General features: G+C 32.7%; 1 protein-coding gene across 1 annotated transcript; it reads right to left on the reverse strand.

Annotated features, from left to right (window-relative positions):
- Positions 1-747: 747 nt before the first annotated feature.
- Positions 748-6,489, reverse strand: LOC114325500 (cyclin-dependent kinases regulatory subunit-like). The gene is made up of 2 exons (XM_028273559.2): positions 6,393-6,489; positions 748-6,329 (listed from the first exon to the last, which is right to left on the reverse strand). Exon 2 carries the CDS (start codon positions 6,266-6,268, stop codon positions 6,029-6,031), a length of 240 nt encoding a protein of 79 aa, XP_028129360.1. The 5' UTR covers positions 6,269-6,329; positions 6,393-6,489; the 3' UTR covers positions 748-6,028.
- Positions 6,490-17,231: the final 10,742 nt, after the last annotated feature.

The following is a 17,231-nucleotide window of genomic DNA, read 5'->3' on the forward strand; positions in this document are numbered from 1 at the left end:
CACAAGAACGCTAGAGTAATTGCAAATTTAGCATACTTTTCTCCCCTACTGAGGATTTATTGATAAAAAACATGGCTAGTTGTTAAAGCACATAACTTTTTTATTTTCCAACATAAGCAAATGAATCCAAAAAGAAAATGTTAAGAAAGCAAAATTCTACAATCGAGTTTTAATTTTAATATTTTATATATGCTGGAATATTCCACAGGGTGTTCCGAACTTTAAGAAAAAAACACAGTATGCTTGTTACACCCAGTATAAAATGACATTTACCTGTCTAACAACAATATTATTACACCGATATTCTTAAATACTAAGGATATAACATACTAAAAGAATCACTCCAATCGGACCACTGGTTTATGAAATACGAGACATCGAACATTTCCCATTTTTAACGTGTTCGGCTAATTTTGCCGGTGTGTGTGTTAAAAGGAAATACAAAAAGCTCATATCTCCTCATTCTCAATCAGTTACCGTATGTGTTAATAGCAAAGAATATAGACGTGAGTAGAAGGGTACTGCCCTGTAACGTTTTAGCATAATATTTTGTGTTCCTACTAAGTAGGTGCATAGACTTGACAACGCCTACGGAGCTTACGCGATCTCACCACCGCCTGCACCGCAGCCGCAACATCTCTCGTCAACAAGCCTGCTTTGAAGTGACAAATAAACGTGACCATCTTTTCCATAAAAAAGTTTCTTCTAGGAGAGTATATATTCTTTGTGAATAGTAAAAAACAACAGTAGAAAAAGTAATAAAATGTATTTATATTTTGTAACATATATTTACATGATGATTATCATAAATAAGAGAAGAAATATAATAAGTAAAAAATTATTTGAAGATATCAATTGTTTATTTTTCATATTAAAATTAGAACATTTTAACTAAGTAGAAATAGTTTGAAGTTTCTTAAGTATGTAGTGGATACAATGGTTTTAAATTGTCTATTTGATTATATAGTCGGTTCGCTAAACTCAGACGCAACTGGCTAGATATTTTAGTCGATAATTTTTTTGTTTTTTGCCAATTTTGCAAAAATTGGCAAAATTATTAACTATTTAGTGATTATTAACTATTTAGTAATTATTTTTTGCCAATTTTACTAAAATTGGCAAAATTACCGAATAAAATATCTAGAAAGTTGCGTCTGGGTTTAGCGAACAGACTATATTAAATTTTACATTGAATATGTAATCAGAGAGAAATTTACAAGCAGTTGAATTACTGAGAGAATACATAATATGCCATATTTGTTGATGGGTACAAATTACAATTAAATCACGGATAACTCTCATTACAGACTACTTTGGTCATTTTTTTCATGAATGATGAAGTCTTGCAAATCCTTTCAAAAGAAACAGAACTACATAATGAAATAAAGATATGAAAACTACAATATCTTGGCCATGTGATGAGAGGAACAAAATACTGGCTTCTGCAGAATATGCAGGGAAAGATTAGGAAAGCACAGTGTTGAAATGTAATGAATGTTACCGACTGCTCCATCTCAGGGGGTGGTTTAATGCTCCTCTAATCATCTTTTTAGAGCAGCTATACCTAAACAGAATATAAATAGTAATGAGTGTCAGCCTTCAGAAGAAGACAGCACTTTAAGATGTATCAAACAAACAAAAGTTAACTAACCATGTGATGAAGAAAAAATACAAAATCAGAAATTAAGAATCATTTAATTAAAAAAAAATTCAAGCTTATATTAAAGGAAATAATTAAAAACAATTTCTTAAGAAACAAAAAGTAAAACACTAGCTTAATACGTTAAGCGCCATGGCGGTCCCTAGGAACTAATATAGGAAGTACCTACCACATATGCCATGTAAGTCCCTAGGGACCACTGCATAGTGACGGACCTACTATTTGGCCTGGGGAGCATTTTTTCAATATTTTTTCTAGCACTTAATGTGTTAAAGTTAAGCTGACCATACTAGGCATACAATGTGAGGGGAAACATTTAATTTTTTTGTTGACATTTTATAGCTACAAATTTAAGTATTCCCCATTAGTGATGTCTAACATCGAACTGTACAGAGTTATTCACTATATTTTGACCACTTTTAAATTGCTTTATTTACAAAATTAGAAAAAATTGTAAAATACAAATGTTACATGATTTTTATGTAGTTTTCAAAAATGATAGTAGAAAAACAAAGAAGGTGCAAAAAAATGGCCCCAGTTGTTAACTTTGTTAATTTAAATGGTACTAAATGCTAATTTAAATATCTAGCATCTTGCTTATTCTTCCAGATAGGCCCATCAAAATCAATATAGAAATGTTCGTTACAGAACGTTCTATTCAAATGTGTAACCATATACAGGGTGTTCCATTTAAATTAACAAAGTTAACATTTGCAGACATTTTGTTTGCACCTTCTTTGTTTTTCTACCATCATTTTCAAAAACTATGTAACTTTTATATTTTACATTTTTTTCTAATTCTGTAAATAAAGCAGTTTACAGTGAGTCAAAATATAGTGAAACATAAAATATTTAAAAACCCTAACAAGGTTTAACAACCCCACCAAATTTAAAGATCATTTAATACAATCATCCATCTTCAATATGCTATTTCTCAGTACTTTAACTCTGTAATCTGCAAATAATACTTTATAATCAGCTGCCTGAAAAAATGAAATAGAGTGAAAGACAATTTCGAGTGTTATTTAGCACTTTTAGCAATTTTTAGTTACTTTAGCACATAATCAACAACATTTTGTAGTGTTAACGAAAAGTAGTATGAGTTGAAAAGTATGAATGACGTTAGTATACTGCTTTCAGATGTTTTTAATTTAGTAAAGTGACTTTATTACTATAATAGTTTTTCTAAAATTTAGTAAAAACAGTTTATACGATAAGTATTTTTTTGTCTAAACACCTCTATAAAGGTAGTATGAACATATCTATAAAGTAAAAGTTTACATGAAAACGTAAATTGAATAGGTTGTTTCAGAAACCCAACATGTCTAAGAATATCGATTTTCATTTTTTGCATTTTTTCTAACCTTAAATAGAGAGTCACATGTTTCAAAAGAAACCAGACTCTGTTTAACATTCTAAATGAACCTAGAGAGAGTTGAGAAATTTTTCTGAATCAAGAGAAACCCGGCAACCCGAGATGTTTTTTGAACTTTTTTACAACTATCCTGTTGTGGACATGTCTCAAACAGTGATTCAATTGTTATTTAACAGAAATCTATCAAAAAGAAATAATTAATACTAATACTACTATTATAAATAATAGCCATGTTAAAATCATGAAAAATATATCTTGAATTGTAGATACATACAGTGGAACCTTGATTATCCGTCAGGGCACCGGACCAAGGGTATGACAGATAATCGAAAAGACGGTTAACAGAACATTAAAAAAATAAAAATACATAGTACAAACCTCAAATTTTATTTGTACGTTTTCAAATTCAAATTCAAAATATCTTCTATTAAAAAAATTGTAAACAACACACTTACAGCAAATTGTCACAATTGAATAATAAGTGTCTAATATACATACAAAATTACAATTACAACTACTATGAGTTAAAATGTGTGATTTAAAAACTCATACACAGAATATGGTTCTAAATCCAATAAAATGCTTTTTATTTCAGCTCTAAATATATTAAAATTCTGTTGCAATTTAATTCTAACAGGTAATTTGTTAAAAAATTTTATACATGAATATGTAGGTCCCCTCTCTGTTGCGACTAACCTATGTATACGAAAATTGAGCCCTACATACCTAGTGGGTATGCTGTGTTTTGGCTCAGAATGTGTAAACCTATCCCTATTCTTGAACAGGAACAGTAAACACTCATATATATAAAGCCCTGTCACCGTTAATAATCCTAACTCCTTAAATTTTCCCCTACAGGTCTTTCGAGCTTTTATCTTGAGCATTGTTCTTATTGCTCTTCTGAGCTCTCTTTTGTTTGACAATATAAGAGGTATCTGTGTTTGTACAAACGAATCAATTTGGTTTAAAATATTCTGAAATAATTGTTTGCTTTACTGTTGCTTCACATTTTGCAATGGCTGAATTTCTTAATCGGTGTAAGATAATGCAATCTACTTTATTGGCTTCTTCTTATCGAGAGTAGGTACCACTCGATGAATTCTTGCATGTACAATGCAGCTTCTCTAGCTTCTTTATGCAAATCTTTGTCAGTTGCAATAACATCATCGACATCGCCACTGTCAAATTCCAAGTATGTGTCAGCTTCTGAATCTGTTTCGTCCACCTCTGTTGCCACATGAATAAAAACAAAAATTGTTTACATAAACAAATGCTGTGGTAGCATACTGTACATTTGTAAAACCACTCAAGGGCAAATCCAGACTAAAAAAATAATCAACAATATTGATAAAAAACTCTCGAACAGTTTGATGAACCTCAATAAACGAGAGATCAAAACGGTCACTGAAATGGCAACTGGACATTGCCGTTTAAGAAATCACCTATACAAACTAGGTAAGGTGAATGAACCATGGTGCAGAAAGTGCGAAATGGAAGAAGAAACTGCCATACACATACTATGCCATTGCAGTGTGCTAGGTGATGTAAGGCAGGACTTCACTGGTGAAATGAGGTTTGAACCAGAAGAGATCCTAAAACTACCAATAAGAAAACTGTTGGCCTTCGTTGAGGCCACAGGACTTATTAATGTTTAAGGAGAAGAATAGGGTTTGGTACAAAGGTCTTATGACCAAGTGCCAGAGACTAACGAGTCTCTCCTGAGTTAAGAAGAAGGAGAAGAAGAAGATACTGTACATTTCAGAGAATTTCGTTTGGCTTATCGCAATGCTCAAAAACAAAATGAATTGTTGACTCAATTTTTGCTTATGTACTCAATACAACTTACAGACCCTGACGGTTAATGGAGAGACGGATAATCGAGGTTCCACTGTATATACACTAAACTACACTACAAAGTATGCTTATTTAAGAATGAATGTTTAACCGCCATTCTGTCAAGTGTATTCCATTTTCTCTACAGATTATTACATACAAAAACATTAAAGAATCTGAAATAAACAAAGTACTGACCATAATAGAAAAATGCAACAGGATATAATTCGTCGGCTTAGTGACATAGACATGTAACTACATTTTGTCTCGTTTTGAGATATCTACGCCACTGAACTTACCTTAGTGAGTTCTTTTGAGTGACACCTCTTTCTGAACACCTAAAACCCCAGTGAGGAGTTTACGAAAACTCCTCACTACGAAACTCACTAAGGTAAGTTAAATTTCATAGATTTGAAGTTCAAAACGTGAAATGTAGTTACATTTTTGTGTCTCTAAGCCGACGAATTGATATTCTGTTGCATTGTATTGATATCAGTTTTTGAATAAATTTCCAAAAAAACCACACAGAAAATTTTGGTTTTAAAAAAGTACAGATATATAGACATCTTTCTGAAAGATTTATTTACATCAAACCAAATTTTTTGCATCCAATAGCATTTGTGAACATACTAATAGTTTTTTCTAAAATTGAACTTATATCACTCTTTAACAACACTCACAAATTACTAATAGAAGCTGTTTGTTCAATTTACTATATACTCAAATAACGAAATAGATGGCAGTGAATTGTTGCATGAAATGTTACTTATTGCTTACTAAAATAATAGTATACTTATAAAATTATACACGTAAAACTATAGTATAATTTTACACGCCACTGAAATTACTCTTTCTCCTCAAAATCTGTAATAATCCACAAACTTCAAAATGAATCACTGACAACTATTTCGTTCTCTGACTACAAAGGAGGTACGATAATAAAATTAGTCTACTTCTTGCCTTATAACCAAACTTTAACACCTTGGCTGTGTTTAGAGATATTTATAAACATACGTTGGGTGGGTTATGAGGCATATAAATCCCATATATCCCACTTGCCACTGTGCGTTATGACACAGTCAACACAGCCTAGCGTTGGTGTAGTATGAGGTCTGTTTGTCCCGTTACACAGCCAAGATGTTAATATAATTCCTTTATAACTAGTGTAAATGTACCAAACGTAACGGCCTTCTAAATAATAAAACATGGGGCTCTGGGGCATGTAACATGTAATGGACCCAATTAGGACTTTGCTGTACTCCTAGATTTCTCCATTCTGTTTCTGTCATTAAATGTGGTCTAGGCACTAATTTCGCCAAATCTGGGGGAAGAATTACGTGTCGATATTCATACATTTCGTCACAATATTTTTCCGAATACTGAATAGTTTCAGCAGGCATTATTCAATGTTTTCATTTGTAAAAGTAAGGGTTAGATTTCAAAACTTCAATGTTTCAGTTCCTACAATGTATAATCTGTTAGTTAAACAACTATTAAGTTTTAACACACTAATTTTAATATTACTTTTCTTGATTATAATCTTATTTGAGTTTAGAATATTTTCAAAAAATATTTTACTTCAGTAACTGTCATTCAATTGACAATTGACAGTTGTTATTCGTTTCTTCCTTTTTAAAGTTCTATGTCTGTGGTTTGTGGTCTTTAAATGTGGCCTATTTCTATTATCTCTCGTAGCCACTTCCACCTCCGTGGGTGGTCGTGTTTGGTGCCATTCGATAAATTTTTGAAAAATATTGAACACGTATTTTTTAGTTCTTCGATCAGACGTTCATTTTGCGAAATATTCGCTTTTTTTTGTGAAACTTTTGCATGTACTTAATTTTTATCCATAAAATAGGGCTTGTCATTCACAGTCATTTGTTTCGAGTTTCTGTCATATTATGTAGTATAATCCATGATATAATAAAGAGATAGTATTTTCCCGTAGCGCAAATACGTCCGAGCTCGCGCATTGATGATGTAACTGGAGACCGGAAGTTGAATTTGAATTCTTGTTAAAGTTAAATGGGATTTGTATGCATTATGTGATGAAATTATTCAATTAGCAAAATAAAATTAAACTTCAATGTATTCGAAAAAAATTTAGTATCGAGATTACAGTCCAAATAACTGTCAAAGATAAAATATAAAATACAACCGCGAACAATTCAAAGTAATCGGATATTACGAATGATTATGAACCATTACGAACTTGCCGGTCTCCAGTTACGTCACGACTTCCGGATGTGCAATATATTATCTTGTTATTTATAGTATCATGGTATAATCCGTGTATATTTAATATTAATATTGTACACAGATTATACAACATATGACAGAAGCTCAAAACAAATGAAAATCGATGAAAAGCCCTATAGGAAACAGTAATTATTTCCTACAGGGCTTTTCATTCACAGTCATTTGTTTCGAGCTTCTGTCATATGTCGCATGATACTATAAATAACAAGATAGAATCTTTCCGTAGCTCAAATACGTCAGAGTTCGCGTATGACGTAACTGGAGACCGGAATTTGAATTCTTGTTGTTAGCTTATAGTCCAGGCTGTATCGTCGCCCCCGTTAGGTAACATATTCCGATTTGATTTTTATGCACAAACTCACTTAAATAGAGTTCCTTATAACAAAAATACACAGACTGCCGGGAGGTGCCGCGGTTGGAAAATTGTCGAAACACTTTTTTAAACAAATTATCAATTTTTTCACTTCGTATAATTTTCTTTTAGATTCTTTGGGTCATTATAGGCCAAAAAGGTCTCGTAATTTTTCTCTAAAATTGACTGTTGTTGAGTTATACCTACGTGATTTAAAATTTGAAAAACTCAAAAATGGCCATTTTCAAGGCTTAATAACTCTGTTAAAAATTATTATTATGCAAGTCAAAAAGCGACTGAATCAAAGTTTAAAGCGCCCCCCCAGGATCTTGAAGAAGTTTCGTCATTATTTTATTACTGAGCTGTTATTTTTTATCGTTAACCATGAGAGGCTAAGAGCGTATTGAGGCGGCTGTCAATGTGAGTGCAAGTGAGATGCACCATTAGACGGCCGGAATGGTACATCTCTACATCTCTTTCGCACTCACAATTGACGGCCGCCTTAGTAATAAAACAGCTTAGTAATAAAATAATGACAAAAATTTCTTCAGGATATTGTAGGGTGGACTTTAAACTTTGATTTGGTCACTTTCTGACTTTCATAGTAATAAGTTTAAACCGAGCTATTAAGCCTTGAAAACAGCCATTTTCGCGTTTTTCAAATTTTAAATCGCGGATAACTCGACAACAATAAATATTAGAGAAAAATCACAGGAGACCTTTTTTGCTTATAATGACTCAAAAAATCTAAAAAAATTGAACGAATTGAACACATTTATTTTTTGAATTTGTTTAAAAAATTGCTTTAACAATTTTCCGATCGCGGCACCGGCACCCTGTGGATTTGTTATAAGGAATTCTTTGTTAGTAAGTTTGTGCAAAAAATCTAACAGGAATAATTTACCTAACGGGGGCGACCATATAGCCTGGACTATACAACCGCGAACAATTCAAACTAATCGGACATCATTCGGAGATTACGAACCATTACGAACTTATGTCTCCAGTTACGTCACGACTCCATTCTCTTGAGGATGCGCAATATATAATCTTGTTATTTATAGTATCATGATATGTCGTATAATCCGTGCATATTAATATTATACACAGATTATACAACATATGACAGAAGCTCGAAACAAATGACAATCGATGAAAAGCCCTATTCTGTGCCTTATCCCCAGGCAACCAAATAACGTTTACAAAACGTTGAAAAAACGTCATAATTATCACCAAACGACGTCAGTTTATCACGTTTTTTCGACGTCGAAAATCACGTGAATATGTCCCATCATAATTCACCTCATTTTTATCGCGTTCTAAATACGTGATATGAAAAACGTAGTTTTTAGGTACGTCTATTTGTCCCACCATAATTCACGTTTTAAATACGTGATATGAAAAACGTAGTTTTTACGTCGATAATTTTGCATCGTTTTTTAGATTTATTTTTCATTTTATGGTTTTAGAAATACACAATAATTGAATGGGTCCGCCACATGGTTTGTTTTTGGGAAGTCAAAGAAAAAGTTTTATTGGCTCCGTGCATCTCCCCTCTACTTACGCAGTCACGTGACACGCTATCAGATTTTGTCAGGACGTTTTAACATTGAGTCTTATGGGATTATTTTGTTAAACTTGAATATTTTATTTTGTAGTGATAATAACCGAATACAATTGTTAGAATTCATTAGTTATTAATTTATACTGTAATTTATAGTGCAACAAAATATTTTCTTTTTCGTTAATAAAGATTTATTGACATAAACTACGATAGTGAGGTTATGTATACAAAATCAAACTGATAATCAATATTGGAAATAGAAGAATTTATATCAGATTAAGTGCGTTTTTATTTTCTGTTTATATTAATACATAATATCACTAGCGTGACACGGCATTTTTTAAAATGTCTCATTTAAACATACACAAAGCGTCCTGATAAAATTTCAAAAAACCGCCACCATGAGCAGGTCGGTCGATTTTGCTTTGACACTTTGTTAACGCTCAGAGCGAATACATTTTAAAGGTGAGTAATACAGTTTGTATTTTGTATGTAAAAACTGTATTACTAACCCTTAAAATGTATAAACTCACCATTATCACAATATTAACACTTTTTCTTTGACTTCTCAAAAACAAACCATGTGGCGTACAACGTTATTCAACAGACCCATTCAATTATTCGCATGGGCATTAATTGTTAGTATTGCAATTTTTCCATTTAAGTAAAACCAAATGGAAGGCTCGTTAAAATGCATTGAATCACAATATCCTCAATGCAACATATATAACATACATTACATAGAATTTTCACTTTTTATATTATAAGTATTTACTGTGTCAAAAGTGAAACAACATAGAAACTAATAAATCATTTATTAACAAATTAAACATTTAAGTCAACATTTAATAACAAACTTAAGTTTAAACCATTTAAGTAATATAATATATATATAATTATTATAATTATACTACACACTTTAAAGGTAGGTACGATTCCGACAACGACTGCAGACGGCATTATTTTGCACTATTAATTTGCATAATTATTAGCAACTGACGTTCTGCCGGACAACAGTTGCAGTCAGATGTCGGAATCAGTCTCATACAGATACATAGTGCAAAATAGTAACGTCCATAATACCGAGAACTGCAACTGATGTTTGCAGTTGCCGTCTGCAGTCGTTGTCGGAATCGTACCTTTAGTCAGAAATGAATACATACAAATAAGACCCAATATATTGAATTTCAATGAAAACTATCTGCTTTATATTTATAAATTTTAAGGAAGACGATTGAATTATAAAAAATAGGACAAAACTATAATAGTCTGTGTTCTCACATATATTTCCATACTCTTATAATCCTCAAATTGATTTCAAATAATCATTACAAATTTTTGCATACAAAAAGATCTACAGACACCTGAAAAATATATTTTTTGATCAAGGGACTGTAATGACCAAATTAAAATGATAAAAACAATTTACACGTGATATCTGATAATACACACTTAAAAGACTAAAATAGAGCTTTTCATCGATCTCATTTGTTTCAAGCTTCTGTCATGTGTCACATAATATTAATATATCTACGCCATACGTCTTTGGTTTGTATCATTGGTATATATGAATAACATATGACGTAGATATATTAATATTATGTGACACATGACAGAAGCTCGAAACAAATGACTGTGAATGAAAAGCCCTATACATAAATACTCATGATGAAGAAGTACATTATAATTAAAAATTACTAACCATTTTCATATCGCTGCAACATGAAGCCAAAGCCGTCTTATATTTTAGTTCGTTTATAGAGCGCAACAAGCACTCTGACCGAACAGTTTCAAAACTCATTAGTTTTTCATCAGAGAATATACATAGCTGTAACATCTGTACATACATTGGGTTCTTCTTCTTTTGTCTTGCTGTGGGCATACTCAGCTGCAAATAAGATTGCTGCAATATGGCTGCAAACTTCACTATTGTCCTTTTCATGATCATTTTTCAGTGCGTAACAAATGATAGGAAAAAGGGTAAGTCCGTGATAATACACATTTATGACATTTATTCTAACATGACATTTTAGTTAAATCTGACAGTTGTCACATTTTATTTTCAATTTGGAATAAAAACAAATCAAATGTGTTTCTTGCATTTATAAAATGGTATTTTCTTTGATTTGTATAGTCTTATAAATCATACAGATTATATTTGTAATATTATTATCTAGTTAAAAAAAATATTTTTTTATTATGGCGCCATCTATCGACAACTAGAATAACTAGAATAACTGTTATAAAAATGTCACCGACGAAATGTAATCACCGACGTGCCTTTTTTTCTGTCACATACAATTTAATGCGTTAGAAAGAAATCGAAAAACTGTGACGCACTGAAAGATGATCATGAGAAATACTGTATTACCGGCCATACACATACAATGTGCATTTGCTATGCCATTGGAACTGGCTATCACCCAAGCATCTAGTGGTTTAGCATTAGCTTTTTGGGAATGCTTCACCTAAAAAAAATATTTTATCTTTGTGGGTATGCTTCAACTAAAAAAATTTATTTTTATTAGAGTATTTGCGTTCTTTACAATGATTGATAATATTACAATGATAATATAATAATTTTAGAACAAACAATCATGACTTTTTATTATTCTCTTTTCTATCATAGCAATTACATGTCGTCTACCTAATCTGTAAACTGCCTAACTCCATTTATCCAAATTTTACACAGGCACAAAAAATTATTTCTCTAAATATGATTAATGTGAATACTACATATCTCCCATTTTAAAAGATAGGATGCTAAAATGGAATATTTTATAGATAGGTACACATATCACTAACATTTGTACCTACCTATATTGTTTAATGATTTGTATTTAATATTATTTACCACCAACTTTTTCTTGAAAATATCACTTTCTATACAGTGAGATCAGTAGTGTGGTATGACAAACTGGGGAGTTAAAAATTTTTCGTACTAAATTTGCCGCAAGGTAGATACGGTGTATACGAAGATACTATACGAAGATACGGTCACTATTTACTCTTCTGGTAAAAATATATGCATGTGCATCCTATTTTAAACGAGTAGGGATTTTTTCAAATAAATGGCAATATTAACTCATTTTCAGAGAAATATGGAGTTACACAGTTTACAAATTAGGACGACAATATATCTGGTTTCATACAGATATATAAACCCTAATAGCACACGACGTCCAATGGACGTCCAAAATAGGTCCATTTTTGGTCCTAACGTCCATGGACTATAAATGGACGTCCCATGTTGGACGTCCTTCGGAAGGAATAAATATGGACGTCCTTTGGACGTCCGACGTTGGACGTCCTTCGGACGGAATAAAAATGGACGTCCTTTGGACGTCCGACGTTGGACGTCCTTCGGAAGGAATAAATATGGACGTCCTTTGGACGTCCGACGTTGGACGTCCTTCGGACGGAATAAAAATGGACGTCCTTTGGACGTCCGACGTTGGACGTCCTTCGGAAGGAATAAATATGGACGTCCGACGTTGGACGTCCTTCGGAAGGAATAAATATGGACGTCCTTTGGACGTCCGACGTTGGACATTCTTCGGACGGAATAAAAATGGACGTCCGACGTTGGACGTCCTTCGGATGGAACAAATATGGACGTATATATACTGGACGAAATACGGACAATTCCCTAATAGCACACGACGTCATTTGGACGTCCAAAATAGGTCCATTTTTGGTCCTAACGTCCATGGACTATAAACGGACGTCCCATGTTGGACGTCCTTCGGAAGGAATAAATATGGACGTCCTTCGGACGGAATAAATATGGACGTCCTTTGGACGTCCATACTGGACGAAATACGGACGTTTTATGAACGCTTATATTGGACACATTATACCAATTACGAGATCAAATAGCAAAATAATTCAATAAAATATTAACTTGCGTTAACTTTACGTTAATGAAATACAGTCAAACCTGTCACTAACGGCCACTAAAATGAAAGAACTATTGGCCGATATAGAAAAGTGGTCGTTATTGCCAGTTTTTGTAGCCTAGATATACAGTACAACCTGTGTTACTGGCCACCTGTACTAACGGCCAGTTTAAAAATTCCCCAAACCAATTAATTATATCTAGACTACAAAAACTGGCAATACCGGTCACCTTTCTATATCGGCCAATAGCTTTTTCATTTTTAGCGGCCGTTACTGACAGGTTTTACTGTAATTAGTGTGGGGAATTTTTAAACTGGCCGTTAGTACAGGTGGCCGGTGTTGGCAGGGGGCCGGTAACACAAGTTTTACTGTAGTTTAAATCGATTAGATCGAAAGATTAAATCTTAATTCAAAATTGTATATTAAATTATTACAATTATAAAACTATATAGTTTAATATCCAAAACATGTTTTGATTTCATGTAATGTAATGAAAATCTTATTTGTAAATTATTGGTTACAATGTTTAACAACAGGAAATATTCAAGAATAAATAAAATAAAAGTTTCCCCTAACAACAAAACATTCCAGGAATTCTACTATCAAAGTTCTATTCCGTGAACATCTGATTAAATTATGGCTGGAAAGTTACCACAAGATATTCTATGAAAAGAGTACAATGTCCTCCTGGAGGGGTAAAATTTTCCATACTCTAAAGAGAGGCCATTTACTATTCAATTTGCGTTCATTTTCAAATTTGCCGCGCGAGTATCTATGTAGCGTCGCGTGGTCATTGGTCATCAAGTCATCAATTATTTCATTTTCATCATAAGATAACCTAAAAATTTAGTAAAAATTTTGATTGGAAAAAAATGCATCGATAAGGGGGTGAAAAATGGAAATTAGTGGCTTTTTTTGCTGTACTCAACTGTACTGTTTATTATGCTAGTTTTGGCTATGGCTGGATCTCTTAAACAATTATGTAAGTATTATAAAATCCGTTTTCAATTTTCTTTATGAAACGAATCATTTATGCATGTATTACCTGTAAATATTTTGATTTTTAATTGTAAAGAATAGAAAAATTACCGTTCATTTTAATTTTTTTTAGAATCAGCTGAAAGTGGTCTACAAAAAACCAGATATAACCAAAATAAAGATATAAAAAGTGTATTGGCTAATTGGAAGAAACAACATTGTCCATGCATAATAAGTTATTACTTTATAAACAAATATTAATACCTAGGAATGGAACCTGGATATAATCATCAAGAAGATAGCAGGAATCCCGACAAACAACTTAAATAAGTACAAGAATATTGAGGAAATCCTCCTCGATACTACTGGGCAAACTAGAAGATTGAAGAGGACAAAGCCTTTTGAACTAGTTTGAGTGATAGGTGATAGTGAAAAGCAGAGCATAGTGCGTGATGTGGCTGTGTATGTTAGAATAGTGCACGATCTTGTTAGATTAGATAAGAGACGCTATCGGGTAAGCTCTTCATTTTAAGAAACATTAGTAATTTAGGTTAAATTAAAATTGCTCATTGGTCAGTTATGACCAGATTGCTTTTTTTATGTTTGGCAAAAAGGGCGTAAGTCAGAATTGCACATTGCTAATGTTTTGATGATTTCTGGACCAGCAAAAAACTGTTGTAGACGTAAACTGTATGTACCAATAAAAAGAGCCGATTTTTCTGGTCCAGAAATCATCAAAACATTATCGATGTGCATTTCTGACTTAAGCCCTTTTTCCCAAACATCAGAGAATTGTAATGTACAAATTCTCCTATCTGATTTTTCATGAATTTTGTAGGAGACGAAAAACCATTTTTAGGATCATCTCCTGCTTTCACATGTAAATTTTGACATGTCTTGTAGTAAATAGATAGTTGAATTTACTACAAAACATGTCAAAAAATATATGAAAACAGGAGGTAACCATAAAAAAGTTTTTAGTCTCTTACAAAACTCATGAAAAAACAAATCGGAGGTATGTCACATCAGTGACTATATCCAGGGAATGTCTAAAAAATATACTTTGATGTCCCAAGAACCAAATATAACCTTTATATATATACAGGGTGTAACAAAAATACAGGTCATAAATTTAATCACATATCCTGGGACCAAAAATAGTTTGATTGGACCTAACTTACCTTAGTACAAATGTGCACAAAAGAAAAGTTACAGCCCTTTGAAGTTATATATTAATAGCACCAAGGGCCTTAGAGGCCCATGGCTTGAAAAGTTTGTTTTTTCTTCATTTTCACGTTTCTTTATGTACTGAGATCTTCTCTGGCTTGATATGTGATTTTTCTCCATTCCTTCCTCTTATTCATTTTTCTTTTCTGACCCTGTAACACCATTCTTTCCAAATCTTTTTCGACCTCTTGCTTCCATCTATTTTCCGGTCTTCCTCTTCTCTTTCTTGAAGCTATAGTGTAGTTTAGTACCCTTTTCGGAGTCCTCGTTTTTGGCATCCTTTCAATGTGACCTCGTGATCTAAGTCTCTGTGCCTTTATCACTCATTTGAAGTTACAAAATGAAAAGTGATTTTTTCCAATGTATCGAAAACAATGTGCTTTTGTGCACGTTTCAGTTTAATTATTATTGTAGTACCTACCATTTAAACAACGTTTTAAAAACTTTTTTGCCTCTTATTGCTTTTTCGAAAAGTCAATTTTTATCGAAATATTGTGAATATTTGTCAAATCCACCACATATTTGTATATGGTTAAGTACGATTATGGAGACTTGGTAATAATATGCAAACTTATTTATGCTTTACATTTTTAGGTATATTTTGAACCATATTAAAAAAGAAGCCAGACTCGATAAAACGTGCCTTATCGAAAAAATACAAAGAGGCAAAAAAGTTTTGAAAACACTCTGTTTAACTAATGGTACCTCAGTAATAGTTTAATTGGAACATACAACATTTGGGGGGTTTAAAGGAACAAAACCCCCATAAAATTTTTACGTGGACATATTAAAAAAGAAGTCGCAACTCGATAAAAACTGCCTTATCTGAAAAATACTAAGAAACAAAAATATTGAATTTAACTAATGGTACCACAATAATAAAATTGAATTGGAACATACACAAAAGTTTGGGAGGATTTAAGGGATCAAAACCCCCATAAAATTTTTATGGGGTGCACAAATTTCACCATAATTTTTCTTTAAGATATTCCTGCCATAATAATGCCACATGTCACATGTCCATTTTCAATAAAAAATCGCTAATAGTTTTCGATATAATCGAAAAAATCCATTTTCATTTTGTAATTTCAAAGGGCTGTAACTTTTTATGTGCATATTTGTACAAGGTAAGTTAGGTTCATTTGAACTATTTTTGGTCCCAGAATAATGTGATTTAATTTATGACCTGTATTTTTGTTACACCCTGTATATACAGCCCATTACGCACCACCTTAAAAATTGGGCATTTTTGATGTCTCGAATTTCCTAAACCTGTTGTTGCATCTAAGTGATTTTTTTTATAATATTCTAGCCTAGGCCCTAGAATATGTTACCTCCTTATGCTTGTCATGCACAGGGAGCTATACTGTAATATATATTATATCTCATTACTATAGAGAGCGATATGATATAATATACATATATTACAGCATGACAAGCTTAAGGAGGTAACCTATAGCCTAGGCTATAATATTATAAAAACATCACTTAGATGGGACAACAGGTTTAGGAAATACGAGACATCAAATATACCCCATATTTAAGGTGGTGCGTTAATTTCTTGGAGAAGTGTATTGTAATTTAATGTAAATACTGTAATATCCAATAATTGTAATTTGATATAAGATGAAATATAAGTTCCTTAAAAAATATATTTTTTATTTCCCACAATACATTCTCCACAGGTCTAAATATCGTCGCTAGACGTCCACCGAATGACCTTCCAGGACGTTAGATGGATGTTCAGCAGCAAGACATTGGACCAAACTGGGACATCCTATGAATGCCCAAATGACGTCCACCGAACGTCCCCTCCGACGTTAGGTGGACCTCCATTGGACGTTTAACAACTTGGCCTTTGGACCAAAATTGGACGTCCTGTTAAGGTCCAATTCACGTCCCCTAGGACGTCCGATTAAGGTCCAATTCACGTCCCCTAGGACGTCCGATTAAGGTCCAATTTACGTCCGATTAAGGTACAATTTACGTCCGCTTAAGGTCCCATTTACGTCCGATTAAAGTCCAATTTACGTCCGATTAAGGTCCAATTTACGTCCGATTAAGGTCCAATTTACGTCCGATT

The sequence above is a fragment of the Diabrotica virgifera genome, chromosome 4 (assembly GCF_917563875.1).
Source record: "Diabrotica virgifera virgifera chromosome 4, PGI_DIABVI_V3a".
Taxonomy (NCBI): Eukaryota; Metazoa; Arthropoda; class Insecta; order Coleoptera; family Chrysomelidae; genus Diabrotica; species Diabrotica virgifera.

What these genes read in the sequence shown, in the direction of transcription:
- LOC114325500 (XM_028273559.2), bottom strand. Translation starts at nt 6,268, where the DNA reads ATGCCTGCTGAAACTATTCAGTATTCGGAAAAATATTGTGACGAAATG.